The sequence below is a fragment of the Canis lupus genome, chromosome 29 (genome assembly GCF_048164855.1).
Source record: "Canis lupus baileyi chromosome 29, mCanLup2.hap1, whole genome shotgun sequence".
Classification (NCBI taxonomy): Eukaryota; Metazoa; Chordata; class Mammalia; order Carnivora; family Canidae; genus Canis; species Canis lupus.
Window position 1 is genome coordinate 9,874,298 of NC_132866.1, and position 27,189 is coordinate 9,901,486.

The 27,189-nt window shown below is 52.4% G+C and overlaps 1 protein-coding gene across 19 annotated transcripts in view; it reads left to right on the forward strand.

Annotated features, from left to right (window-relative positions):
• Positions 1–638: 638 nt before the first annotated feature.
• The window catches only part of FGFR2 (fibroblast growth factor receptor 2), a 106,621-nt gene continuing 80,070 nt past the window's right edge, over positions 639–27,189 (forward strand). For 3 of the 19 annotated variants that reach the window (XM_072805069.1, XM_072805071.1, XM_072805075.1), the window contains exons 1-2: positions 4,178–4,319; positions 4,959–5,220. In XM_072805069.1, coding sequence (XP_072661170.1) covers positions 4,293–4,319; positions 4,959–5,220 — 289 coding nt within the window. In that variant the 5' untranslated portion in view covers positions 4,178–4,292. Of the gene's footprint in view, positions 973–4,172; positions 4,320–4,958; positions 5,221–5,857; positions 5,933–27,189 lie in introns of those variants that run through there. The other 16 variants (XM_072805076.1, XM_072805081.1, XM_072805083.1 and 13 more) reach the window with 11 other exon arrangements.

The following is a 27,189-nucleotide window of genomic DNA, read 5'->3' on the forward strand; positions in this document are numbered from 1 at the left end:
TTTAGTGAGTGCTGGTTTCTTCTCTCACTGCTATTGTTTTTGCAGGACAGAAAAATGCAACGCCCTGCAGACGTTCCCAGGTTGCTTCCTCTCCTGCAAAAGTTTCAGTTGCATAAAATTTCCCCGCGCACCCCCCTCCGCCGCCGCCCCCCACGGCCGTGCAGTGGCTCCGGGGGCAGGGCGGGGCGGGGCGGGGCGGGGCAGGGCAGGGCAGGGAGGCAGGGAGGCAGGGAGGCAGGCATCCGTTTTTGGGGACTTGAACTAACACCAGGCAGCGCGACCGGCCGGCGGGGCCGTCGGTCCCCGTCCCCCGGGAAGAAGGGGCCGCGGCCGCACCTCTCGGGGCCGGGCTGCCGCGGTCTCGGGCGGCGCGCGGGCGTCGGGAGCCGCGCGGAGTCGGGGCTGCGGGGCGCGCGGCGCTGATTGGCCGAGCGGGCGCCGCCGTCCAGGAAACGGCTCGGGTTTCAGCGGGGGCGTGACCCGCGCGGAGGGGGCGGCGGCGGCGGCGGCGAGCGCGGCGAGAGCCGAGCGGGCGGGCGGCGGGTGCGCAGCGGGCAGCGGGGAGCGCGGCCGCCTCGGAGCTCGGGCGCCGCGGGGTGTGCGCGGCGGCTGCTCTGCGGGCCGGCGGGGCCGGGCGCCCCGAGGCCGCGGCTTCGCGGGCCGCTCGGAGCCTTCGCGAGTTGCAGCAAAGTTTGGCGGCGGAGGCGCGGAGGCGCGGGGGCGCGGAGCCTGCGTGCTTCTTCCTCGCGCTCCCGGACCCGAGGGCAGCCGGCGCCGTCATGCCCGCGCTCCTCCGCAGCCCGCGGTGCGCCTGAAGCCTCGGAGCCTGGGCGCGCGCAGGACCCGAGGAACGAACACTCCCCCCTTTTTTCCCCCTTTTTTTGGAGTTTCCCCCGACTTCGTCGCTTGCTCCATCCCGACTCACGCCGGGCGCGGGGACAGACCGGCCGCCGAGGAGCGTTGCCATTCAAGGTAATCGCCGCGTCGGGAGCCCCGGGGAGCCCCGGGGAGCCTCGGGGAGCCTCGGAGCATCGGCCGCCGGGGAGGCAGGCGCCGCGGGAGCCCCGTCCCCGGAGCGGAGGGCGCGGGGGGCCGGCACGGTGCAGCCCGGTCCCTGCCCTCCCTCCTGGGCTGCGCGGGGCACGGGGGCGCAGGGAGCGTGCTGACGGCGGGCACGGCCAGGTCTGCCTCCCACGCATCACCCCCGTCCAGATGTTGACATCTGCCTGTGGCGCTGACACCCACCCCCCTCCCTGTCAAACTCCGGCCGGCGCGATCCCGCGACCCGGGGCGAGCTGGTGGTTCGGCCCCGCAGGTCCGGGGCCCCGGGGCGGGGGGGCGCATCCTCGGGGTGCCTCATTCCGGGGTCCGCGCGCCCTGTCCCACCCGGGCCGGGCGGGGGCGGGGACCCGTCTCCACCCCCCCCACCCCGGAGGGAGCCGCTGCAGGGGGGGGCGGCGACCCCTCCGTAGGGCCGGCTGGGCACGGGGTGGGGGCACCCTTGGGGCAGGAGGCCGCTGGGGTTCCCGGGCTACAGGACCGGCGCCCCTCGCCGCCGCCGCCGTCGGTGCTCCTGGCGGGAGCGCAGCGCGCCTGGGGCTAGGGGGCGAGCTGGACCGACTTTTTCCAGCTCAGCCGGCGGCAGCTCGCGGGGGTTGAAAGCGCAGGCGAGTTCGAACTTGCGCGCTCGTCCTTGCAGCGCCGGAGCCGCGCCGGGGAGCCAGGCCGGGCCCCGGGAGGCGCCGGTGGGGCTCGGGGGGTCCCGGCCGGGCGCGCCCCGCCGCCGCCGCCGCCGCCGCTCCCCTCCAAGCCGCGCTCTCGCCAAACCCTCCTGCGGGCCTGCCTTCCTCCGGCCCGATTCAATAAAACCTAGCCTTAAAAGCCAACCTGCTTTCACACTCGGGGCACCCATTATGTGTTTGGTGTGAAACGCTATCAACATTTAAAACCCCATTGTCCCCCTGGTCCCAAATCCCTGTAAATCTTCTACTGGCCGCAACTCATTTTCATCTGAAAAGCCTGTTTAGTTTGAATAGAAAAGCAATCAGGCGCCCCTCTCCCTCTCTCTCCCTCTCCCTGTCCCTCTCCCTGGAATGTCAATTAAAATGCAGATTTCTCTGAGCTCTTTAGCGCCCCAAGAAGGGGGAGAAAAACAGGATATTCCAGGCCAACAAATGAAAGAAATGCTACAATGGGAGCGGACCTGCTGGTGGTTAGGAGTTCCCCAAAGCTGCTGCAAGTTCTCACTGGCTTGCTGGCGTTAACCGAGGGGTGGGTTGTCGCCGGGGTCAGCCTGTATGTTGTGTTTTTTTGAGATTTCGGTATGTTGAGGACCCTCCTCTCCACCCCCTCTCGCCTCCGCCGCCCAGATTTGACCCCTTGATAGCTCCCTCCATTACTCAGCTCAAAAGACAAGGGGAGCAGTAGGGAGGCTTTGAGCTGGGAGATAGGTCTGCCCCCTGGGGGGGACCCCGGCATCCCAACCTTGCTTGGCACTGTTGACTTTCCTGATGTAAAATCTGCCGGGAACAAAGCGCCCAAGTGCTCAGCGCGGCTGAGCCAGCAGAGGCCAGATCACCGCTCAGTGGTAGAAGCTCAGTTGAAGCAGGCGCTGCGTCGGTTTGCCTTCTTGGAGCGTGGGGGCTTTGGGGATATTTTGGCTAATTGAGGAGCCCAGCACAAACCTGGCATGGGGACCACTTGGCCCCCCAGGCTCTCTTGCTTGTCACTTTGCCTGTCTTTGGGGGCAGGCTTGTGCCCAGGTGAAAACGGACCAGGGGAGCGGGTGGCCGTCAAGAGCCAGCCGTCCATCATAGGGAGGGTGACAGCTCCTCCCGGGGCCCAGGCTGAGAAGAGAGTTCCCTTTCAAGGGGAAAAATAAACACGCTGGGGCTTTCACTGAGGCTCAGACTCCAGGAAGGATTATGGTATTGAAGGCAGGAAGCCGAGATTGTGGCCGCCAGCAGCCTGCTGGGCCTGTGTTCCCAACACCGAGCCTCGGGACCTAATTATCCTGCCTAGGAGGTCCCTCCGTGCCTGTGTCCACTCCGGTGAGGAGTTGTGCAGACCTCTTGCCTTAGGCCTCTGCCTCCTAGAGGTTTGGGAAGGGGGCGGCCTGGGGCCTGGACCTGGTAGTGGCTAAAACTCAAGTTTCTGGTGCAAACTGATGGGCTGAATGAATGGGCTGAGATTTAGCTGATTTGGGTCACTGGCCAGCTTTCTCTGCCTGGAGCAGAGGAAGCCCCTCTGGGCTGGGACAGGTGGGTGATGAGGCCAGGGAAGCAGCCTGGGATGAAATCTACTAGGATTTAAGATTGTGCACAAAGTTGTGTCAGAGGCAGAACGTTCCCATGCATTCTGGAAATGCTTAGTAAATCAATGAGAGCGCTTGTGTACTCTCCTCCCACACGTATGTAGAAATAGATACGAGTTATCTTTTGAGGCTCTTAACTTCAAGAGGAAAGAAGATTTAGGGGAAAACAACATCCTTCAAGCAATCTGAAAATAAGAGGGTGTGCTCACATGCACATGCACATGCTTTCCTTGCTTTTCCTGTGAATCACACCGTTTCACATGTGCTCTCTTCTGAAGGCGAGGTGTTTTTTTTTTTTTTCTCCTTTTCAGGAACTGGTTACAGCATTCCCTTTTCCCATTCTAATCCCTAGTCAAGGCTAACAGGAACAGTTTTTCTGATGTAGCTTCGGAGAGGCTCAGGCAATGATGAAATCTTACAGCAGGATTTGAAACATCAAGTTGGCATGCCAAAAGCCCGGGCTTTAGAGATTATTATATTAGAGGTCTCACCCTCAACACCCCCCCACCTCTCCCACCCCTCCCACCCAGATCTTAAAATGTAGTTCACAGAATCTGTGATTCTTTTCAGCTTTTCTCAAGTTTGTGCATTTCGGTTCTGTACCTAGTAATTGCGGATAATGAACACATTTAAAGTTATTTGGAATCCTTAAGCTTGGACGATTCTCTTTGCTTTTGGGTCACATGGGTGAACAGACCAGCAAGTGGAGCAGCACCCCCTGTAACATCTACTCTGAGGTTTTAGCCAATTGGTGAGCGTTTTGAAAGTTGTCGGCCCAATCACGCACCACGACAGTAATTTACATATCACCATCCTCGCTAATAAACACCTGCGTCAGTCCTCAGAGTTCGCACCCGCTCCTCTCCTTTCGGTAACCCAGCCTGTATGGGCTGAAGACATTTTCGAGGCCCGGGCTGCCAGTAGTGACAGTGGAAGGGGATTCAGGCTCTGATCCTCTTTTGGGAATCCGCCGCCTTGAATGTATTTGCCGTCCCGCTCATTCTCCGTAAGTGGCTGCTTGGCGAACGATTGCAATACGTTTCCGCATTGGAAAATGAATCCTGACCAGTGTAAACTGGTGGGGCTTTTTGGTAGCCTTCCTGGGGTCCCTTTTATTTCGCCGGTCCCCTTTCTTGCTGGGTACTACGGTGCAGCCCCAGGAAGAAGTCTGCAAGCAGCCGCCTCCGCCGTCCCCATCCAGCTGTCTGAAACGGCCCACTTGGCCTAAGAGAGGTTAGCAGGGCCGGCTCTGCCAACCCGAGCCTTGGTCACTTGCCTTTGTAGTTGCCCTTGAAACTAAGGTCACGTTGCTTCTGCGTTCGGAGGGCTGTGGAGGTGACAGCGGATGGCAGAAGAGAGTGCACTTTGCCTAAGTGAAGTGGCCGCTCGGAGCCGCGTCCCGGGGCTACTCTTTCATCTCCGCTTCTGAAAAGTCTGCTTCCTGGAGATCAGCCCGACCCGGGGTGGGCCGGCCTGGTGGGAGCACCCGCGACCCCGAGGCACGCGTGCATTTGCCGCTGATGCAGAGGAACTGCTGGCGCATATCTATTTGAAGAGGCCCAGAAACTGTTTTAGCCCCTTGGGTTTCAATGAATTGGCCTCGGGGAGGAGGATTTCACTGACTCGCCGACTCTGTCTCCCCTAGAGGCTGCAGCGGCTGCGGCAGCACCTTGGCTCCGTAGCCCACCGCAGGCTGGAGGCGTTGCTGGCGGTCCATGCTCGCAGAGGAGGTGTGCAGATGGGAGTGACGTCCACATGGAGATACGGAAGAGGACGGGGGATTGGCACCGCCGCGGCCATGGTCAGCTGGGCCCGCTTCGTCTGCCTGGCCGCGGTCACCATGGCAACCTTGTCCCTGGCCCGGCCCTCCTTCAATTTAGTGGAGGACACCACGTTAGAGCCGGAAGGTAAGTTGCTTCGCCCCACCTTTCGGGGTGCCAAGTTTGTTTGGGGAGGTGTCTGCAGAAGTGGCACTTTAGGTCAAGGCCTGTTTGGGAATCAGCTGCCCTTGCATTGGAAGTGAGTCTCTGTAGAGCAAGGAGAGGGGGCTCTCTTCTCCCCTGCAAGTCCGAGATTGCTGCCTGCCTCCCCCCCCACCCCCAACCCCTAAGTCAGAGATTGTGAGAAAAGGTTCCTTGCTGTGACACTGCAGGCAAAACGGTAGAGTTTGGTGGTTTCTTGGTGTGTGCGTTTCTCTGCACTGGGTGAGGGAGGCAGCCGGCACTTCAGCTTTTTCCAGTGGCCCGGGAGAGCTGTGGGAGGGGAGCCTGCAGGTGAATGCCATCTAGAGCCTTCCTGCAGGAGCATTCTTAGTGGAGGGAGAGTCTTGCTTAGGATGTAAAGAATTGCTGTTTTCCTGCAAAAGGAGCCATGAAGGGAAATTGCCATCATCTGAAATGCTGACGTTTTATTTTCATTGTCTAAGGAAAAAAAAGAGGCTTCTGAAGTTCACAGAGATGCTTGACCTATTACTTTTTTTTTTTAAGTCATTGTAATTCCCAATACCTAAGCAATACGTCACAGAAGCTGCAAATTCTGTTTTAGGTAAATTTGCAAGTGGAGGTGCATGGGCGTCTCCCACGTCTGTGAGAACTTCCAGATCGAAGAGGCCACACGCTGGTATTTCAGCTTTGGAAATTTTAATTGTAAAGGCAGAAAGCCAGTTGTGAACACTCAGTGGGGCTGAATTACTCAGCTGGGCAGGTTTGGAACCTCCTTCCCGGGTCTTTGGGGGGAGACGACAGTAGCCAAGCCTCCACTTGGGGCGGCATTGAAATCTGTCATCAGCAGGGAATATTGGTAGCTGAGTTATTTTTCGAGTGGTAATCCGAGAATAAAACGGCAGATCCCAGCACTCATCGCCACTTAATGAACCTGTTTGCTGAGCGCCCACCTGGTGCTTGCTTAGCTTTGGGGGCCGCCGTGGGTCCTGAGTGGTCTGGGGTCAGCTCAGCTGTTCTGGCCAAGCACCCCGTGCCACAGGCCAGAGAAGGACAGAGAGCTGCTTGGGGACAACAGGGGAAGGAGGGCTGCGTTCCCCTTTAGATGAGAGCACTGAGAAGGGGGCTTCCAGTGAGACCCTGCACACAGGTTGTGAAAAGATAGGTTAGGGTAGCTGTTTTCCTAAAATAGCTGTGATTACCCAAAGCGGTCAAGCACCGGTGAGATTTGAGGCTGGGGGGCCCTGTGTCACGCAGAGGCTTGGCGGCTTTACCAGAACAGGTGCGGTGATGTCACAGATGTCTCCGGGAGGGGGAGTCTGGCGAGGGTTTCTGTCTGTGGCACTTACAGGCTCCAGCTACGGCGATAATGGGACAGCCACCTTGTGACATGCGCTGTGACTTGAACACGCATATGATTTGCAAAGGCGATGTTTTTAAAGGGCTTCATGTGAGAGAAAAGGGTCCTGGTTTCTGAAAGTCATGCCTGTACTTCTTTAATTTTGCTAATAATTAAAATAGATGTGCTTCCTAATTGCTGGTTTTCCCTTGAGTGCATGGCTCAGCACATAGCGAGGCAGCTGAGCCAGGATTTCCTACCGGGGGAGCCCAGGAATGGCCCAGGTTAGGAAGAAACTGTCATTTTTCATTTTTACCTTCAGGGCGGCATTATTGGGAGTTTATCTCAACAAAGTGCGAAAGGGTCCTGGAGGACTTTTTTTTATCGTCCTTAATTACTGAAGAAAGTCTAAAATCTTCAGGAAGAAAGAGGTGGGGCAGAGAGGGGAAGAAACTGTGCACAGTGATAAAGTCCCCCCAACGGTTCTTTGTGTGGAAAAAAATCATGACCAACAATGGGAGTATTGTTGAAAGCAGGTCTTCCCAACCGGGATCTGTGGATACTCTGGGGGGTTGTGGGGGAGGGGGGTTTGCGAATTCCCCCAAATTATAGGAAATAACTTTGCAAAAGTCATTTCGTGCATTTTTCTGGGTTCACAGCTTCTGTGAGGTTTGTGTCCAGGGTTGTGAGACGTTTTAAGCGGAAGATGCGGACCTGCAGAGGGGTGGCTTCGGAAAAGCATGCGAACCCCTGTACCCATTTGCCTTTCTGTCATCCAATGGTTTGCTAAGATGACCATGAAGGTCTTCATTAATGTTAAATGTATATTAATGTCCTTGGGAGCTTTTCTGGTTCCTCACCTCAAAAGGTCACCAGGAGATTTCAGGGTCCCTGGTAGCAGACAGCAGTCAGCACTCGGCCTGGCATCTCCTGAGCACCCGGGACACCTTATCATCCTTGTTCCCGGTGACATGGGCACATGTGTCTGCTCTGTCCCGTGGGGGCCAGGTGTGCCAGTTGCTACAACATCAGGAAATGTGGAGGCTTTGGGGGACAGCTGAGAAGAAAGTTCTAACAGAGAAGGCCCTTGGTGTCTGCAGGCAGCTGTGTTTGCTTTCTGTAGGGTCTGTGCTGTCCTGGTCTGCTAGCACCATATTGGCAACCCATTTGACTTCTTCCATTGCAGGAGTTTTGCTTTGGTGTCAGTCTAATTCCAGATGAAAAAGGAGTTAAGTGGAAGCCGACCAACTGACTGGGACCGCTCCAGTTTAGGCCATGGTCCTGCCGAACTGGGGGGAAAGAGGGTGGGAGGGAGGATGGATGGATGAGTGTGTGTTAATCCCAGTGTGTCCTGTGTGGCCAGTATAACGATAGCTTTGGGTAACATAAATTCAGCCTTAAACTTCTACTGTGCCAGGCCCCATCTTGGAAGACTTTTTGGTTTGTTAATTTGGAGGCTCATATTAGATGATGTCTATTGGGCTGGACCAAAGGAAAATGTGTCCAGAGAAAAATGCGAGTAAGTTCCAGGAAGGAGCCTGGAGCCCTAATACTGGAGGATCCTTTTGGAGTCTTCTCGGCTTTGTACAATATTATCCTATATCATCCTATCATATCATCTATCACATACCATTTGTCTTCTGGACACTGTGAAGTGATAACAGTAGGGTTGGATCTACTCAACTGACTTGACAAGAAAATAATCTCCAGGAGATTTTAGTTAATATCCCAGATTAAAAAAGAATATTTTCAGTTGGTCATTCATTTGTTGGAGGGGAATGGCTGAAGGCTATAAACTCAGTTATTGACTCAAAGGGCGGGGTGGGGGGGCAGTCGTCAATGCCAAGTACTGTTCTGTTGATTAATATTCTAATTATTTAAAGAATAGTCAAGCTTGATTATCCTGGGGAGGAGGTGACTCTTTCAAGTTCTTTCTGACGTTGTCACCTACTCCGGTTAATTAAGTCCTTGTTGACATTAATGATATCTTTGTTTACACCAGCCCAGTAGGAGCTAAAATAAAAGGGCTTTTCCAACCCCAAACCCCTAATTACTTTCCCACCCTCCACAAAGTGTGATTCTGGAAAGCAACAACCTGGGAAGAAAGTAGTTTGCATTTTTTTCTTTTTTTAAACCAATTTTTTGGCCACCTTCTAAGAGGTGATGCTGTCCCGGCCCAATGCGAGTTGGTCCAAAGCTCAGTGGCAGAGTGGGTGAGCGAAGGATGCACACGGAGAACTTTCTAAGTCCGATTTTTCCAGCATGGCTTAGTCCTTTGTTAGAAGTCTTGTACATGCCCTAACATCAGCCATACGCATTTAATTGCAAGTTAAAAGAAAAAAAGGATATATCCGCATACCAAGAGTGAATGATTTAGAATAATCTTCTGTTTTGTATTATCTGCATCTTTGTTTCTCAGTACGAGTGTTAATATTTAAGAGTTGACTAGAACTTGAGAGTTAGTCGAGGAACGAGGACTGAGCTCTTGGTCAGCTAAACCAAATGCAGGCTTATGCAGTTACAGACACAGTGAAGTACACATTCTTTATTTGTGTATAAAGTATTTCACAATTCAGAGACAAAGAACTGTGCTTAATATTACTTCGAGAGCTATAATTGGGCAAGCTGAGAGAACTGGCGTTTGTGTACTTTCTATACTTGCTCTCTGATCTGAATTCAGTGTGTGTGTGTGTGTGTGTGTGTGTTCTGTTTATTTTAACCAATCAAAACAGTGAATACCTACTATGGGGACAAGCCCCCCTTTCCTCCCCCCCACCAAGGAACCGTGAGTGGTTCTGTTCCAAGTCCTTGGGACCCAGCTGAGGGTGAGAATTCAGATAACCAGAGCCATCCAATAGGAGATGTTTCCAGTATCAGACTGAGTGAAGGATTAGTGGTTATGGAATACCTAGGCTCGCCTTTAGACAGGAAGAGTCTTGTTCAGTGTTCACATTCTGCATAAAATGTATCCAGTAGCCCTGCAGCCTGCAGTCTTCTTGTTTGGGTGTTGACTTACCCAGGGTAATTGTTAAAAGGCTACCATTCTTTCTCATCAGGGCCTGGCTTGATTTTCCATTTCTGTGGAAGCTGTCTGAATTTAGTCTTTCAAGGAGAACATGAGAAATTGGCTTTTGGGTGCCAGGTAGGAAGTACAGCCAGTGTGCTCATTGGATTCCGCTGTCCTGATTGGATTCTTAGCATGGTGACTTGCCTCGGTAGGCAAATCAGATTATTTTTGGCAAGTTTTTCAGGTGATCCCACAAACGATTCCCATCCGTTGGTTTTTACGTCGCTGTGCGGAAATACCCACGATTTTATTATTTGTTTTCTTTGAGGAGGAGGGATGACTTTAGCCTCAGGTTCTGTATTCTTTTTATCTATTTATCTATTTGCTTTATATCTTTTTATCTATTTGCTGTGTCCACTTAGATTTAGCCATGGCTCTGCTTTTCCAGCTTTAATGGCACAGAAATGCTTGATGTTGCACACCCTGCCACACCTTTGCCCCAGGTTCCTCGCTCTGATTTGCCCTTGTAGAGGGGTTTCTTTTAATTGACGGTGACCCTGTTCAAGCCTGTACATGGCTGAGCAGTGAACCTGATGTAGGGGCTGAACCTTTGGCCTCCACTAAAAAGGGGAGTTGGTCTGAGCAGCTACACTGCAGCGTCGTCATATCCAAGGTGAGCATTGTTGTATCCAAGATGAGCAAACGCCTAAGAACACAGCTTTGACATGTTAGAGGCTCTTGGACTTGAGATTTTATAATTTTTATCTTTATTTTATTATTTATTTATTTTTTATTATTATTGTTTTAATGTAAGCTCTAGACCCAACATGGGCCTTGAACTCATGACCTTGAGATCAAGAGTCATGTGTTCTACACATTGAGCCAACTAAGGGTCCCGGATGTGAGATTTTAAAGCTATGTATAACTCATGTTCCATTTTGGGGAAAATGTTTATCTTCACACGAAGCCTTAAGGCTTTCTGGCAGCCGTGGAGTCTCCACAAATCGGCCACTTCCTTCTGCTTCCCCAGGTAGACCTGGAGTGACCCTGCTGGTTCAGCTGTGGCCTCCTTGAATTTGAGAATGTGTCAAGGGGAGGGAGGGTAGGGAGCCTGAGGCCAGGCTCTTTAATGACGTCTGGTTGAACAAGCTGTTGGCCACTTTACTATAATGATCCCATGTGTCTTGGAGGTGTCTCCTTCTGAAATTAACAAAGGTCACACTTTTCCCAAGTGTTTTTTTTTTTTTTTTCCCCTTCCTTGCTCTGATCTGTGACTACTCTTTTCTAAAAGGCCAGGATAGAAAATCCAAAATGGTAGCCGGCTCAATGCTGTGTGATGCTTTTGGGCTTTCACTAGGCTTTATGAAAGTTATGTAACTTCAAGGTTTTACTATTTACATATTCATGCAAAAGGATATTTAATTATTGGGACAGACTGTGGTTGTGTCCTTGAAGTGTGTATGTTATGTAAAATAGGCATGCTTTAGGTTTTCCGTGATTTTGGTTCTGGGAAACTTTGCACCATGATGGAGTTGTAAGATGTTGGGTGTGAACCGTTGTCATTTATTCCACTTTGGAATACATAAGTAATTACGCCCCATTCTGGATTTTTGCCACTTCATGTGAATATTGAAAATCTCAGATTCTTTTTAGACTGAGTCAGGGAGCTAAGCTGTGACATATTCTTTCTTTTAACCCTTTGTCCAACTGAAGAATGGCGAATTCCAAGTCCTGTACGAATGGAATGCACATATTTGAAATTTCAGGTTCTAGTGAATATGTTTTATGAGGAGGTAAAAAAGCAGCCTATAAGGAAAGTTCTGATCTATTCAGGAATGAGGACAAGGGACATATTTATTTGTATGATTTATGTATCACCTTTCCTAGAAAGAAAGAAACTCTGTTCTGAGCTCTGATACTGAGAAACTCTCCATGAATTGTCATATTTATATTCTAACAGAAGAAGTCCTTTTTTATTCTATGTGGTCTCTTTTTACATATGGCTGTTTACCGTTCAGGTGTTCATACATGACCAGTTGTAATGCTTTAAGAATATGTAGACCCCATCAAGGCCAGCTTGGTGTGTTGGGTGGGGAGCGGGGTGGGCAGGGGCCATAGAATGAAAATAGGATCTTTGCTATTTTCAGTATCTTTACTGTGATAAGTCTTTGGTTTAAACTCTTTTGGAAAACTCAAACTTCAGATTCTTAGTTGACAGTTAACGGTGAGATTGCCCCATAGGAGTGTGCCTGCCTTTAAGGGCCACCTCTTTGTCTGTCAAGCCTCCTGGGTTTCCACCAAAACATGTTGCATTCCTAGCTGTGGGAGAGGTAGGTGCACAATTGATTATGGATCCTAAATGTTATGGATGTTTCAAATTTAAAATCATTCAGATCTTTAAAAGACCAAAAAGCCTCTATAAAATTAACTTAAAATTTTCAGCTGACATTGTTTCCCCCATAAAAATGAATGAAATAATTTTGAATAGCATGTATTGTGCTTTCTGGAGACAAGGAATTTGGCCTAGAGTTGGGCAACTCAGGCTTGAATCACTGCCTTATCTACTGATGCTGTGACCTTGGATCAGATAGATAATTTCTCTGAGCTTCCTTTTATCTAAAATGGTGCTGATAATGTCTATGTGAAGGCGAGATATGAAGATTAAATGCAAATAGACGTAGAATCCTTACTGTAGTTCCTGGCCTAGAAGAGGTGAGGTGCTTAGTAAATGCTACTTTTTTCTCTACCCATCCCCACTTTCTTGGCAATGTAAAAACCTGATACAGGATTAAAAAAAAAAATTCAAATGTTTTATTTCTTAAAGTGGGAGGGAGAAGGCCAGAGGGAGAGGGAGAGAATCTTATGCAGGAGCCATGCCCAGTGTGGAGCCCAGTGATGTGGGGCTCCATCTCATGACTCTGAGATCATGACCTGAGCTGAGACCAAGAGTTGGACACTTAACCAGCTGAGCCCCCCAGGAGCCACTGATAGAGGATTTAAAACTAATATTTCAGGTATAGTTACCCTGCAACGTACAATGATAAATCTGATGAGAGACATTTACCTTAATTATGATCCAGGCCCTGCTTTATCCATCCCTTGTTATTATCTTGGGTCTTTGTGAGTCTGGACTTGAGAAATGTGATCTGATCACTTTGCTGAGGGCAGTCCAGATGGTTCAGGGTTGACCTATTTTTTTCCCCATTGAAAAAACACAGTTGTAGCTCTGCAGTCATGGTGGGACCCGCGCTTTGTGGAGAGCAGTATATTTTGGCAAGGAGAGAGTTTTCAGTTGGAGGCCTCCAAAAGATTGTCATTAGGCCCTGTGAAGAACGATGGAGACTGGGTTTTGGGGTCAGGGGGTGGGGTTGGGGTGTAGCATGCTCTGCCTTTGCTCAAGCCAGTGAGGGGAGCACCATTATGGACTTCCTGCCATGTTTGCCCATAGTGACTTCCCCTGGACAGCCTGCTGGGCATTGCTTGGTGCACAGGTAGCTGGGCTTCCAGAACTTAGGGAAGGTAAGGAAATTGTGAGGGGACCCTACTGCTAAGGGAGAGGAACTGAACAGTCCTTTGCATTGTTACGCCCTGATGGGGTCACTTGATAGGACAGGTGGGGGTGTGAGGGGGAAGTGGTCAGTTGGATGGATGGGGTCATATTCTTTAGCCCATTCCTCGAGAAGATAAGGATGAAGATGGTAACAGTAACTCAGTACCATTTATTAAGTGCCTGCCATGTGTCAGACACAGTGCTAGCTAGGTACCTTGACCTGCACTGTGTCTCATCTTTTCTTCCCCCCCGTTTTATTGAGATACAATAGACATAGAGCACTGTGTAAGTGTAAGGCATACAGCATGATGATTTGACTTATTTATATCATGAAATGATGATCACAGTAACTTTAATATCTGTTATCTCCTCTAGACACACACAAAATATTTTTCATTGTGATGAGAACTCCTAAGATCTATTCCCTGATCCACAGGCACATGCACGGAACAGCCTGGTGATTACAGCTGTCATGCTTGTGTTATGTGCCTAGTGCTTGTGTTACAACTAGAAGTTTGTACCTTGTGAACACTTTCCTCCACCCTCATCTCTAATCTTAATAATCCAGCTGGCCCTAGGTACCCATAGTCCCATTTTATGGAGGAGACCCTTGACCAAGACTCTTGGAGATGAAATGTTTCTTCCAAGACCTCATTGTTAGCTTGGGCCCAGGCATTTGGGTGAATTTATTTGTGTCAGTCACCAAGACTTTATCATTGGATTTTCCTTCTTTTTCCTGAGCAGGAGAATCTTTTGTGGGATATGTGGTGGCTCCCTCGTTCTTTCCTAGATCTGTCATTTGACTATTAAACGTGCAAGGAACACGCTGCTGGTCAGTTGCACTTCTCCATTGTCACTTCTCCAGACATCCACATCTATCTTCCTAAAGCTATTTAAAGAAAAGTCATGGGCGATAAAACCTCTCCAATAATTACCCCTTTGTCATTCTTCTAGAATGGCCTCCAGTGGTTATGTAGCTTATTAGTGAAAACTCAACTCTTCTCCTGCCCAGTAGACTGGAGGGAGATGCTGAGAGTCCTGGTTAGTGACCCAGGCTGAGTCACACGGCAGGAGTCTGGGCAGGTAGGGCTGGCCGCCCTGGTATTTGCCCATTTTCTGGCAGTTTGCCCTGGCACTGCTAACTGTTTGCCTTTTTGGTTGTCACTTTGATAGTATGTCAAGCTTTTCTTCAGCATGTCTGATTTTCGACTGGGTCAAGACCCACCTGCGCAGACTGGTGTACCCGAGGCTCCTACCACCTGCAGTCAGGGATATGACAAATTCCAAGGCCTACCTACCTGGCCCTTATGATGTCAGAAACTAGGAAAGAAAAAAAAAAGTGGGAAAGGGGGAAAAAAATCTAAGAATGAAAGGCCAGAAGGAATAATACCTATACCTTCTGTTGGCTATGAGGGGCAGCCCAAAGGGAGGAAGAGGCTGAGGAGTAGAGGATCTTGAAAGCAAACAAAGTTCATTTTGGGTGGTTAAAAAAAGGTAATTTCTGAGACGCCTGGGTGGCTCTGTGGTTGAGCGTCTGCGTTGGCTCAGGGCATGATCCCAGGGTCCTGGGATGGAGTCCCACATCGGGCTCCCCGCAGGGAGCCTGCTTCTCCCTCTGCCTATGTCTCTGCCCCTCTTTCTGTGTCTCTCATGAATAAATAAATAATAAAAAAGATCTTAAAATATATTTAAAAAGAACTTCTGAGTGGAGCTTGCTGGACATGGAGGTGAATTGGGGCTGGTTTTAGTCTGCTGGGCTTTGCAGTGAACTTGTACAGTGACTGCAGAAGGCCCAGGGGTCGTGGCATTGAGAAGAGGGCCTCAGTGTACGACAGAAGGTTCTGAGAACTTGGCCGGAGGAGACCGTGCAGCTTTCCCTCTCAGCCTCGCAGCCCTGGTGGGGTGACACCTCTCAGAGCCTGGCAGAGACAACAGGAGCATAATTGCCGTGGCTTCTTTGACTGTCCCCCCAGATATATTTTTTGAATCCCTACTGTGTGCTGGGTTCTGTGGGGAGAGCACGGCAAGCCAGAAGTAGTCTCAAGTGCTGTTGAGTGGGTGGACACAGACCTTTGTCACGTAACTACAAAAATGGGGCTCCAGTTCCAATCTGGGATGCAGGTGCCCTGAAGAGCAGCGTGGGGAGTCTCACAGGGAGGCAGGAACCCCAAGGAGGCCTGAGTGCTGCTACGATGGGGGCCAGGGGCTCGTGTGAGGCTAGAGGAGGCCGCGCTAGGCTGGGAGGCCTGTGGGCCATGTTGAGGATTTTTCTGGGTCCTCTGACTATGCAGCTTCCTAAGGCTACTCTTCCTGGGGAGGTGGGCACCACCTTGATTGATCAGCATCCCCCCTGAACCCCACTTCAGCCCTAGTCAGTATCAGCCAGATGCTTCCTGCACAGCTCGAGAACTGTCCAGGGCTTGGCCCCTCTGCTGTCCGCTGAGGCTGTCTGCCAGCCTTCACGTGTTGCTGAGAGGTGCTCACCCTTAAAGGTAGGGCCTGTGAACAGGTGGTCAGGGCTAGCTCTCAGCCTCTTCCTCGTGTGTCTTTTCTGGAGCTGTGGTTTCTTACCAGGCTAACGTGGAAGCAGGGAGATGGTGGAGGGTAGGGGAGCCCAGTGGACCTGGCCTGGGTAGTGAACACTGATTGTGGGGCCTCCCCTGATGACCCCCGGGTGTGTCCTCCACAGCAAGCCAAGATGCTTGGGGTCCCAGCACAGATGAGATGCTCTGGTGGGTTTTGCCAGGGGCTCTGCCTGGAGAAGCGGGATCTCTTCCAGGTTTGTTTTGGAGAAGGTTTTATTTCTATGCAAATATACAGCTTAGGGCCTAGGAGTAAGGTTAATAACCCTGGTGACACCTGTCTTAATTTGGAATTTCCTGAATGAATGTGGTTTCAGTCCTGGGGCACAGGGCACAGGATCGCCCTAGGGGAACATTTCCTTTTCTCTGTCAATCACTGGAGGAAAGTATCCCAGGGCCGTGGACCTGTAGTTCTTGGTCCTGTGGGGCGAAGCCCCCTGGGGATGGGCCCTGCCCGCCGCGGAGGCTCCCTGCCCCCTCTGACTTGAGCAAACCTCCAAGAGGTCATTCGGACCCAGCTGCCTGCTAAAGAGCCCTCGGGCTATGAATCTGTGCCTTCAGCCTGAGCAGGATTTCTGCCCAGGCTGGGCCCGAACTTGCTGAGGCCTGCGTTGCCAGATCAAACCCATTCAAATGAGGAGGGCCATCTGTTTCCCCGTATGCAGCTGCTGTCTCTTCATTTGTAAATGGCCGGGATGCTGCTGGTTGGGGGGGACCGACCAGTCCTGGGACACAGCTGCAGACTCTGAACAAGTGTTGGAGCTGGGGTCCTGCTGAGAGGGAATGGTCCAGCCCTTTAAGTAAACTTGTTGACCGGTACCAGCAAAGGCAAAGGCTCCCCCACCCCGCTCCCCCCAGCTGAGCAGGAGGCGGCCAGGCCCTCATGGAGTAACTCTTATTCCACCCTCTTTGCCTTTTCTTTTGTCCCTGGGGAACTATACTCACATATCCCAGAGTACTCCCGGAGAGAAGGCCTGGGCGAAAATGTCACATAGGATTTGGCCTCTATCTGACTTTCCAGGGACTCGCAGGGCAAATGTACCCATTTTAATGTGTACCGTGGGCTCTTGATGCCCATGTCCGCACGTGACCTGGTCCCAGAGAAGCTTCTAGGAGCCAGGGGTAACTCACGGGAGTGTGGAAAGGTGACTTGCCACCCCCGAACTCTTGCTTCTGGAATGTGATCAGCATGCTGGCTTTGGGGCATGCTCTCTGGAAAGCCGGCCAATTACCCCACTTGCTGTAACCTGGCTCCTCAGGCTCGGGAGCTGTGCAGGGCTCGGCTTGGGCCCCTTGCCCGAGGGGTTTGCTGTTCAGGGTGGGTGACACCTGGCATGCTGTGGGCTTGTGATGAGGCATCTTGGGAAGGGAGCCCTGCTGGGGCTTCTGTGCCCTGCATGTAAATATCAAATATCCCCGATTTGTTGGATGGATGAACAGTAGATGCTATTTTAATAAGCAGCGGGCCTCTTCCCTCAGTAAAGCCATCAAACAGGTGTCATTGGTGTTGCTCTTTTGCAAGGTGCTTCGGGGTTTAGTTCCATTAGAGAACATTCTAGAAATCCCCACTTAGGTAACCTATATAGATACCAGGTGACAGATTTGCGCATTTGAAAGAAAACCTGTCTTTAGGTCTGAGGACTGCAAATCAGGGTTCCCATGTGGCTGGGGAGGAAACAAGATCTGCTGCTCAGTTAGGATCAAGCTGCAACCCACCTGGAGGCACCCAGGCTGGCCCTGGCCAGAGCCCGGGGAAGAGGTGCTTTTGCTCACATGTCCCATGTCCCCCAAGCCCCAACCCGGCTTTAGGATTTACAAAGGCTTTCCTAGGCGGCCTCTTGGTTTGTCCTCCATGATGACCTTGACCAGCAACAGGCTAGCCCGGAGGTGTTTTCCTGTAAACTAGGACTCAGGCTCCACAATGGGAAGTCCATGTGGCTTCATCACTGCAAAACCGGAGTTCAGACTTGTCCTTGGACACTGGCACCGAACTTCTCCCAGGGTGGGCTTTGGACCAGCCGCATGCATGACCACTATCTGGGAGCTTGTGGGAAATTCAGTAGACCCCACTCCACGTCTACTGATGCAGAAATTGTGGAAATGGGGGCCAAGGAGCTGTGTTTTAATACTCCATCCAAGTGGTCTTTATGCAAAATAAAGTCTGAGAAGCACAGCCCTGATCCCCTCCCGCAAGAAGCTCAGTTGGAGAGGGTGGGTGGGGAGGCAGGCTGTATTTGGCTGGGTAGGTACAGATGTATAAACAAAGGCTGTAGTGTCTTGGAGATGAGAGCGGTGTTAGTGGGGATCAGGAATTTTCACAGAGGAGATGATATTCGAGCTGGGCTTTGAAGGCTAAATAGGAGCTTGCCAGGCAGAGTAGTGGAGGTAGGGTGTACAGGTCGAGGAGAGAGTGCCCATTAGAACAGACAAGTCTAGGATGTGAGGGAGAAGGTGGAGAAGGATCTGGGGCCTGGGCCAAGGCCTTATTGTGGATGATGTTCTTTGGGTTTCACTCTGTCAGAGTGGAGAGTGGTCTCTGCCTCCTCCCCCTCCTCCCCCTCTTCCCCCCCCTTCCTCTGTCAGATTTGCTTTCAGAAGCTTACTCTGGACCATGGCGGGGAGTTGTAGAGGTCTTGGCCTTGCTCTCTTTTCAGAGCTGTTTCAAAAAAAATTTTTTTTTTTTTAAGATTTTATTTATCCATGAGAGACACAGAGAGAGGCAGAGACACAGGCAGAGGGAGAATCAGGCTCCCTGCAGGGAGCCTGATGTGGGACTCAATCCCAGGACCCCAGGATCACTCCCTGAGCCGAAGGCAGAAGCTCAACCCTTGAGGCACCCAGGCGTCCCAGAGCTGTTTCAGAATTATTATTATTATTATTATTATTATTTAAAGATTTTATTTATTCATGAGAGACACAGAGAAGGGCAGAGACACAGGCAGAGGGAGAAGCAGACTCCCTGCAGGGATCCCAATGTGGGACTCGATCCCAGGATGGCAGGATCACGCCCTGGGCCAAAGGCAGGTGCTCAACCACTGAGCCATCCAGGCGTCCTTGTTTCAGAATTAACAGGAGAGCAGATGTGGGGCCTAATAGATGGAAGGCAGGACGGAGAAGTAGGGCTTGAGGGCCTACTTGGAGCTTGAGTCCACATTATGTGGTGATTCTATTCAGCAAGAGGCTGCAGGAGGGGAGCAAGTGGCAGGGCCCTTCCTTGATTTGGGTAGCACCTCTGTAGACATGCAGGTGATGTGCTCCCTCAGGCAGGTGGGAGTGGGAACCTGTGAGCAGGGTCCTGAGTGTCATTGACCTGGAGTGGGTGGGAAAAGCCGCAGAGATGGAGGGGAATGGAGTGTAGGGAAGGGACCACAGGAGCCAGGAGTGGGATTGTGCACATATTCGTAGATATAAGGGGTGTGGAAGGAGGAGGTCCCAGGAAGGCAAGAACTCCACCCCAGGGCTCTGTTCTTAGGAGCACTGACACATGCACATAAGCAGAAAACTGAAGGACACTATAGATGCTTAACACTAAACTAGGGTGTCAAGCGCACTAGAAATATAATAGAAGGTTCCCCTCTGTTTTCTTCCATCCCCATCCTTGCATGTTGAGAGCACCTGGTTAGGTGGCTTTTCTGTCTTTCATGCTGCGTCAGGAGCGGTGATTTCGGCTGGGAGGTCTTCCTGCTGGCGGATACACTCACGTTCTTGCTGCATGCTGGTGCCGAGCTGGATGCTTTTTGCCTGCTCTCTCTTTTATTATGTTCTTGGTTTGCAGGTGAAGAAACAGGAAGTGATGACAAAAGCAGAGAGGCTCCTCTCAGGTCACACAGTTTGTAAGTGGCAAATGGGGACTTAGGTCTGTGCTCACTGTGTCCTTTTAACATCTCCAGCATGTCCTTGTGTGAAGAGTCACCAGGGAGGGGACAGAGATGGGCCCGGAGCCTAAATGCCAGGGCTCCAGGAAGCGCTCAGGGACCAGCTATGGGAATTGAAGGAGTATCCAGTTAGGAAGGTGGCTTAACCCCTTTATATGAGGAACAGGGCTGTGCTGTTGTCAGGGCTCGGGGGTGCTGAAAACACTGTGGAGGCAGAGAGGTTTTCAGAGCCGGAGATGATGTGCTCATTTTAGAGGCGATACCTCTGCAAGGCCACTCCTGATTTTTTTTTTTTTAAGATTTCCTTTATTTATTCATGAGAGATAGAGAGGCAGAGGGAGAAACCGGATCCCTGTGGGGAGCCCGATGAGGGACTCAATCCCAGGACCCCGGGATCACACCCTGAGCCAAAGGCAGACGCTCCACCACTGAGCCACCCGTGAGGTGCCCAAGGCCACTTGTAATCTTAAAGATTGTGTTGATAAATGATAAAGGTCAGGCAAATCCCATTCATTCCTTTACTCATTACCTTCTCCTGAAGCCCTTTTCCCCCCATTGCCCCCTGGTTCCCTTCCTGATCCAGGGAGTACAAACCGCCCCCCCTCCCCCAAGAAATGTCCTAGGATTCTGGGTCAGTCGGTAGGGCCACCAGCATCATCATGCCCAAGGAAGCCCTGAAGATCTTGAGAAACGCCTGGCAAGTGTGCTTCCGGAAGGCAGGAGGCTCGGGCCCGATGACCAGGCGGTCGAGCACGTAGACTCCTCGTTGTACATCCGACTGGGGGGTGCGGGCTCCTGTGACATAACTTGTAGTGCCAGTTTCTGCTTCAGATAATCTAATGGCATGTTTGGGAAGTGCTTTTTGACCAGAGGGCTCAGTTTTGAGGCTCTTGCTCAAGCAGAGCTGCTGGGACCTTGATGCAGATGACCTCAATCGTACCTGCATCCTAGTGGTCTGGTGGAAACTGCTCTCCCGAACAGAAGGCTTTGCTGTATGTGTTGTGACTGGGGAGAAAACCTTCCTTTGGGTGTCCCCCAAATATGAAGGAAGGTGACTTCCTCTGTCTCCCCTTTGGAGAACGTGACAATTAGCAGCCTAAAACATCGGGATCAAAAGGAGAGGAGCTGCAGACAACAAAACGGGGAGTGTGACCATTTCCACTTTGGGTCCAAATCTTGGGTGATGGTGATGACTCCGGAGATGAGTGCATTCCTAGGCACTTCGCTGTTTCTACATTTTGATTTTTCTCATGGGCACCAAACAGCATTTCTTTTCAAGCTTGGAAAGCTGTTCGCCGGGTATCTCCAAGATACAGCTAAATTATATGAGGGGTGTGCCTAAATATATAATTTTTAATGGTTACCATATTGGAACCATATGCCATCATCCCATCTGATCATGAGGAATGTGAGCCAGTCCAGAATTTCTGGAACAGGCAAGCTACTGTGGCAGAGGTAGCTATTAGTGGTTGTTACGGCCCCCGTGGAACCGACAAGGAGAGTTTTAAGTGCTGACGTGTGTCTCTAAGACACCCCGACAATTGGTCGGAGGGAGGAATCTGCAGCCTTCCAGACTGTTTACGTATCTGCGTTCCGTTGCCGTGACTTCCTCGTACCCCCCGTTTTTATGTTGGCAGTATTTCCCGAGGTAGGGAACTTTCATCTTTATATTGTGCAGCCTACTCGGCTCTCCCTCCTGCCTCTTAAAGAACAAGTAGTACCCATGCCTTATAAGGTCTCCGCTGGATGCCCCGAGTTTTGTCTTCTGCTGTTCTTGCGGACGGGAAGCTCTGAGGATGTCCGCGCCTTGGCTGTGTGTGCAGGGGTCTGCACAGGCCCCCGGGCTGGGGCCCGCAGGGGCGGCCGTTCCCGACGTCACTGGCCGCGGGGGGGACCCCGGTACCTTTATGTCGTCCCGTGGGTGCGTCTCGGCGCCAGGCAGACTGGTCTGTGCCATCGCCCTCCGGGGCTCGCGGAAAAGCTGTGCCGTGGTGCCCAGCGTCCTGACTCCCCAGACTCCCCGATTCCAGCTTGTAAAAATACTTGAGGAGTCCTGTCTCACACGAGGGGCTTGTGTTCCATTCCCGTGGACAGAAAGTTGGGTTCGGGCCAGTTACAGCTCCTTCCCCGGACCACAGCGTGGCCCTCCAGGCCATCCGAGACCCCGAGGGCGAGCCCGGGCGAACCGGAACGGACGGGCTCAGCCACCACTTAACTTCCACGTGTCTCGTGCCCTGTGACGTTGCGGTGACATTTGCAGCTTCGGTCTGTGTGCGGTGTCCTGTCGGTGATTCTCCCTCCTCCTGCGTGGGCGGAGGGCTGTCTGGGAGAGGCCACCAGGAAGCCCGGGCTCTTTTACTGCTCTTGCCCCCAGGGCTGCTGTGACCTTGGGGGGGGGGAGCCTGGAGCTGAGCCCAGCGGGGTGGGTTTGTCCCTGCAGCCCGCCCCCTGCCCCCCGCCCCCCCCAGGCCTCTGCTCGGGCCACACCCCCGGGGGTGGGGTGGGATCTGATTCTGCAGTTTGTTCTCTCTCTCTCTCTCTCTCTCTGTCCCTTTTTAACCCTTTCTGGGGGATGTGTTTGGGGCTCAGCCACCCGGGACTATCGGAAATGCGGGGGGCTGCGATCCAGGGGTTGCCCCTGCGCATCCTCAGAGCCGGGTTCCTGTCTCTTAGCCACGATTATCCTTTCTTTTTTTTTTTTTTAAAGATTTTATTTATTTATTCATAAGAGACACACAGAGAGAGAGAGAGAGGCAGAGACACAGGCAGAGGGAGAAGCAGCTCCACGCAGGGAGCCCGATGCGGGACTTGACCCCGGGACCCCCCCGGGACCACACCCTGGGCCGACGCAGGCGCTCCACCGCTGAGCCCCCCGGGGACCCCCATTTGACTGCAGCCGCGATGATCTTGACATCGGGGAAGCCACCGTCCCGCGGACACCCCACGAAAGGCTTAACTGGCGCCGTGTGACGTCGTGGTCCTCCCGCTGGCAGAAGCCGCCTTGTTGGCCCGTCGGAGTTGACGTCCGCGTCCACCCTGCGCGCCCCGGGCGGCCGAGCGGGCCCCCATCTGTTCCCTGTTTGCCTCCGGGCGCCATTTCAAAAACCACACGGGCAAGTTTATAGGCAAACGTTATAAAAAGTGACAGTCTGAAGTGCTGCTACGGCTGGCTTGGCAACAGCGCGTTACCTGAAATAGCTCACTGTTCCAAACTCCCTCCCCGTCAGCGGTCCCCAGACGGGCCTGCTGGTGACCCTGCGAGGGGTCCAGGGACGGGCACTGGGGCACCGGGGAGTCGTGAAAGTCCCGGCCTGACTTTCACGGGATGTGACGTCCCCCCCCCCCCCCCTTAGGCTCTAAGCATATTCAGCCGGGATTTGCTTCCCTGGGCTTACTTACCCAGGGGTTGACACCTGTGGCCTGTGGCTAGTGACGTCAGCTGATGCTGCTGCCGAAGCCCGCGGCCCCTGCCCTGACCTGCTGAGCGCTGGCCCCTGCCTCAGTTTCCTTCTCTGCCCAGAGGAGGCCCCTCAGCTCCCCAGGAGTGAGGGCACGAGGCCTTCCTGAGGGTGGGGATGGCACAGACTGCACGCGGGGGACACCGCTCGTTTGGTGGCAAGCTGCAGGAAATGAGCAAGCTGCTCATTTCTTACCATCCCAGTGGTCATTTTATGGAGAAGAAGCCTTGTGACCACCTGCTGCTGACACTTCTCAGGGTTTGAAACTTGAGGGCAGCAAGTTGACATCGGTGCACCCACAGTGTGCATGGGGTGCGTAGAAACCAGCACGGTGAGCCATCCCAGGGCCTCATCTCATCCTCTTGCCCTTTTAGGTGACAGTGACAAACAGTGTGCGGCGCTAGAGTGTGGGTCTGTGCTCGCTTTCTCACGTCCTCGTGAACTTGAACTTCTATCCTGAAAGATAGGTGGGAACGTTCCCTGTCTGTGAAAGAGTATTCGGTGTATGTGGAGCGGAATGGCTTCTGGAACCTTCCCCCTGTTGTGTTTTGGCAAGGTCAGATGAGGGACAGCATTGGGCTGTGCGCTCCAGGTGGCTCCCCCCCCCCCCCCCCCGCAAGAAAGGTTAAAAGTAAGCTGTAGCACCAGGAAAAAAAAAATTGAGGAAATGTTAATATGACTATAAAAGGTATTGTTTAAGCCTCCCGGGGAATACTTTGCCCTATGTCAACTGTCGTGTTTTACAGACCAGGCCAAGCAGCTTGTTGGGAGTCAAGGGGAGGCACCGGATCGTGTCCGTGGAAGCTGATCGACCTCAGTGGGAGGCTACCAGGGCATCACAGATGCATCATCGAGGGTGTCAGAGGACTTGGCTCCCCACAGAGCCGTGTCAGGGAGATGCCCTGTGCAGGTGTGGGCAGAGCGGGCAGGGAGCATGTGTGCAGGGTGCGGGCAAGAAGGTCACCTGTAGGATTCAGGCACAGAAGAGAAGCCCAAGCCCCCAGTGGCCTCTTGGGGATGGGCAGGGACAGAGTGGCCTCCACAGTGCCAGCTATTGGGGTTCCAGGCAAAGCACCCATGACCTTGGCACCTTGTCCCAAGGTGTGTTTGATGCAGGAGCCCACAAGCCGGGCGGGGGTGCTCCTGGGTGGTGTGGCAGTGCCTGTGTGTCACCCCTTCCCTCCCCGTGCTCACCTCCTGCTCCCTCCCCCAACGGGGTCTTTCTTTTGATATTGTTTCTACCCAGACTTCTTCCACTCTCCCCTTTTTATTCACCTGTTCTTTCTCCCTGAGCCTTGCCTGCAGTCCTCCTGGTGGACAGCCCCCCCCTTTCCCCTATGAACTTTCTGTGACCTGATCCTCAGGTGAGGGAGGAGCCTGTGCTTTCTGAATTTCCTGTGTGGTAGTTAGGGGTTCAGCATTGAAGTCAGGTGGCTTAATCTTACGGGTGAACATTGTTCTTGATGTATTGGGGGAGGGGTTATTTTACTATCCTTGAAGCTTTTCACCCACCTGGAAAACTGGGTGATGGTTTTGACCTGGTTTTACTAGAAATAAAAACCACCTTTAGGAGAAGTCCTCTTCCATTGAGATGGGAGCCCGTCAGTAAAACTGTCCTGCGTTCTGTGGAGATCCACTCATCTAGATGGTCTCTGAGTAGCCTCTGGGAACAGTGGTGCTTGAGTCACTGCGAGCGCCTTCAGCCTTGAAGGGTGACAGCAGTTGTGCCCGTCACGGGCCCCACCAGTTAGAGTTTGGACAGTGAGGTTCCTGTTGGTTGTCTCGTTGGGTCCTCACAGGTGACACTGTGTTCTGTGGGCCTTCCTGCTTTTCAATGGCTGAGGGACCCGGGGTGGGGAGAGGAAGCAGGAACAGAGTGGAATGGGGCCTCAGGGCTCCATCCCCTTCTCATGCAGGGTGGCACCCGTGTGCCCAACAGCTCCTGTGGCCCTTGCGGCCTCACTGTGTCCTGTTCCTCCTACAACTGGCACCTCTGGTTTCAACGACACTTAAGTGATTTACCTATTTCCGATGACACAAAGGATTCTCAGTGAAGATGCATTCCTTTAGAGACGGAGAAATCATAACTCTACCTTTGCCAGGGGAGAGATTTTTCTGCATCATACGTGCAGGTATCTTGCTTATTATTATTATTTTTTAAGCTGTGTCAGCGCATTCCACTGCCTGCATGAGATGAGGGCCAGGGCAGAGGCAGGCTGGCCGCATGGGTCCCAGTCTTTCCTGAAGAGGGGATGGGGGAGCACTGAGGTTTGGGTCCAGCTTCTCTTGCTCAGTCATCTCCTGATGACCAGTTCTGGCTCACAGGAAAGCAGATTTTGTAATATTCTCAGTGACTTGCTGATGATAAATATTGGTCATAATCATAAACATTGATTATTTTATGACTCAGGCTAATCTGCTGTCAGTTTGTTCTAACGCTGTGGGTGCTGCTTGTTAAGTATTTTTGGGTTATAGGGGACCCAGATGACACCCGATCCTTGCTCTGACCAGCTCCGAAGGGGCGTCGGGCCAGATGGCCTTTGGGACACCATCAGTTCTGTGACTCCAGGGGCCAAGCTGAATTGCTTTTTCCTCCTCCTCTTCCTCCCCCCCCCTTCCCACATTTTTCCTCCTTTTCCTTTCCTGCTCAGGCCTCAGAGCTCAAGAACTTTCTATCAGTCCCCCCATTTAGCTGCAGGAGGCCTTCCGCAGCCTCAGGAAGAGTGGCCCAAGGACCGTCCAGCAGAGTTCCCAGCAACGTCACTTTGCCCGTCACTCCCTAGAGCATCCTCCTCTGAGCATCCCCTTAAGCAGGGGTTGGCCGTCTTTCTGTAAAGGGCAAGGCTTTACAGGACATAGGGTATCTGTCACCGTAACGCATCAGCTGCCCAGGAGATGCTTCTGGAATGAACGTGGCTGAGTGCCAGCGAAACGGTTCACGAAGTCGGGCGATGGCTGGGTTTGGCCTGGGGGCCGTAGGCAGCTCCTGCTTTAGAACGAGCGCTCCCCGACCGAGTGTGCTTGTGCCGCTGTCTTGCTGTGTTTGGCTTCCTGACACTTAGGACCACCTCCTGTACTTCAGATTTTTTTTTTTGGTGATTTTTAAAAAAAATTTATTGTCTGTCGTCCCCGCTGTAAGTAAAGTTCCGCCAGTGTTGCCAGGATTTCATCGTCCCTGTTGCATCCTGAGCCTCCAGAGTGAAGCGTGGCCCATAGTCGGGGTTCAGTAGGTGTTGAACGAGAAAAACAAACTTACTTGGAAAATGTAACCTGCCTGTGAGCTGGGGTTTTCTGCCTTTGTTTCCAGGTGTGTTGATTGTTGTTAAATTTGACTTCCATTTTCTTTCTTTCTTTCTTTTTTATTTTTTAAAGATTTTTATTTTTTCATGAGAGACACACAGATTAAGGCAGAGACACAGGCAGAGGGAAAAGCAGGCACCCTGTTGGTCCTGGGTCTCGATCCTAGGACCTCAGGATCATGCTCTGAGCTGAAGGCAGACGCTCAACCACTGAGCCACCCAGGTGCCCCTGACTTCTGTTTTCTTATTTTTTTGCTGGGATTATCTTTTTATGTCTCTGTCCTATTCAATGTCTGGGCCCATCTTGGCGTGTATGTGCTTTTGGAGACACCCCTTTGTGGGGCCCTCGCCCTCCCATGTTGGCTAGTGATGGTGGTGTGGAGGAGGATTTCTAGAACCAGATGCACACGGTCCTCACTGTTACTTCAACAGTGGGCCTAAGGCACAAAGGGACTTTATTCCATCGTTACATGGGAGATGTGTCCAGACGATACACGAAAGGACAAAACAGTTGCCTTGTGAGATTTGGAGGCAGCAAATGGAAGAGCTTCCCAGAGCGGGGAAGCTTGATGTTTCCTGGGCCTGGGACTCTGGGTACCATTCATAGTTCCCATTGTGAAGGATGAAAACCCATTCATGGGTCCTCGTGGGTCCCAGCCAGTGCCTCTAGCAACTCTCCATATAGTAGGCCTGTGGCTTCCTCTCACCTCTGCTTGCACACACTGCCTGGGTGCCCTCTTGTCCTGGGGATGCAGTCATGTTCAGCACGGACCCCTTCCATGTGTATGCTTTGGGGTGGGGAGGGACGCTCAAGGACACCTGAACT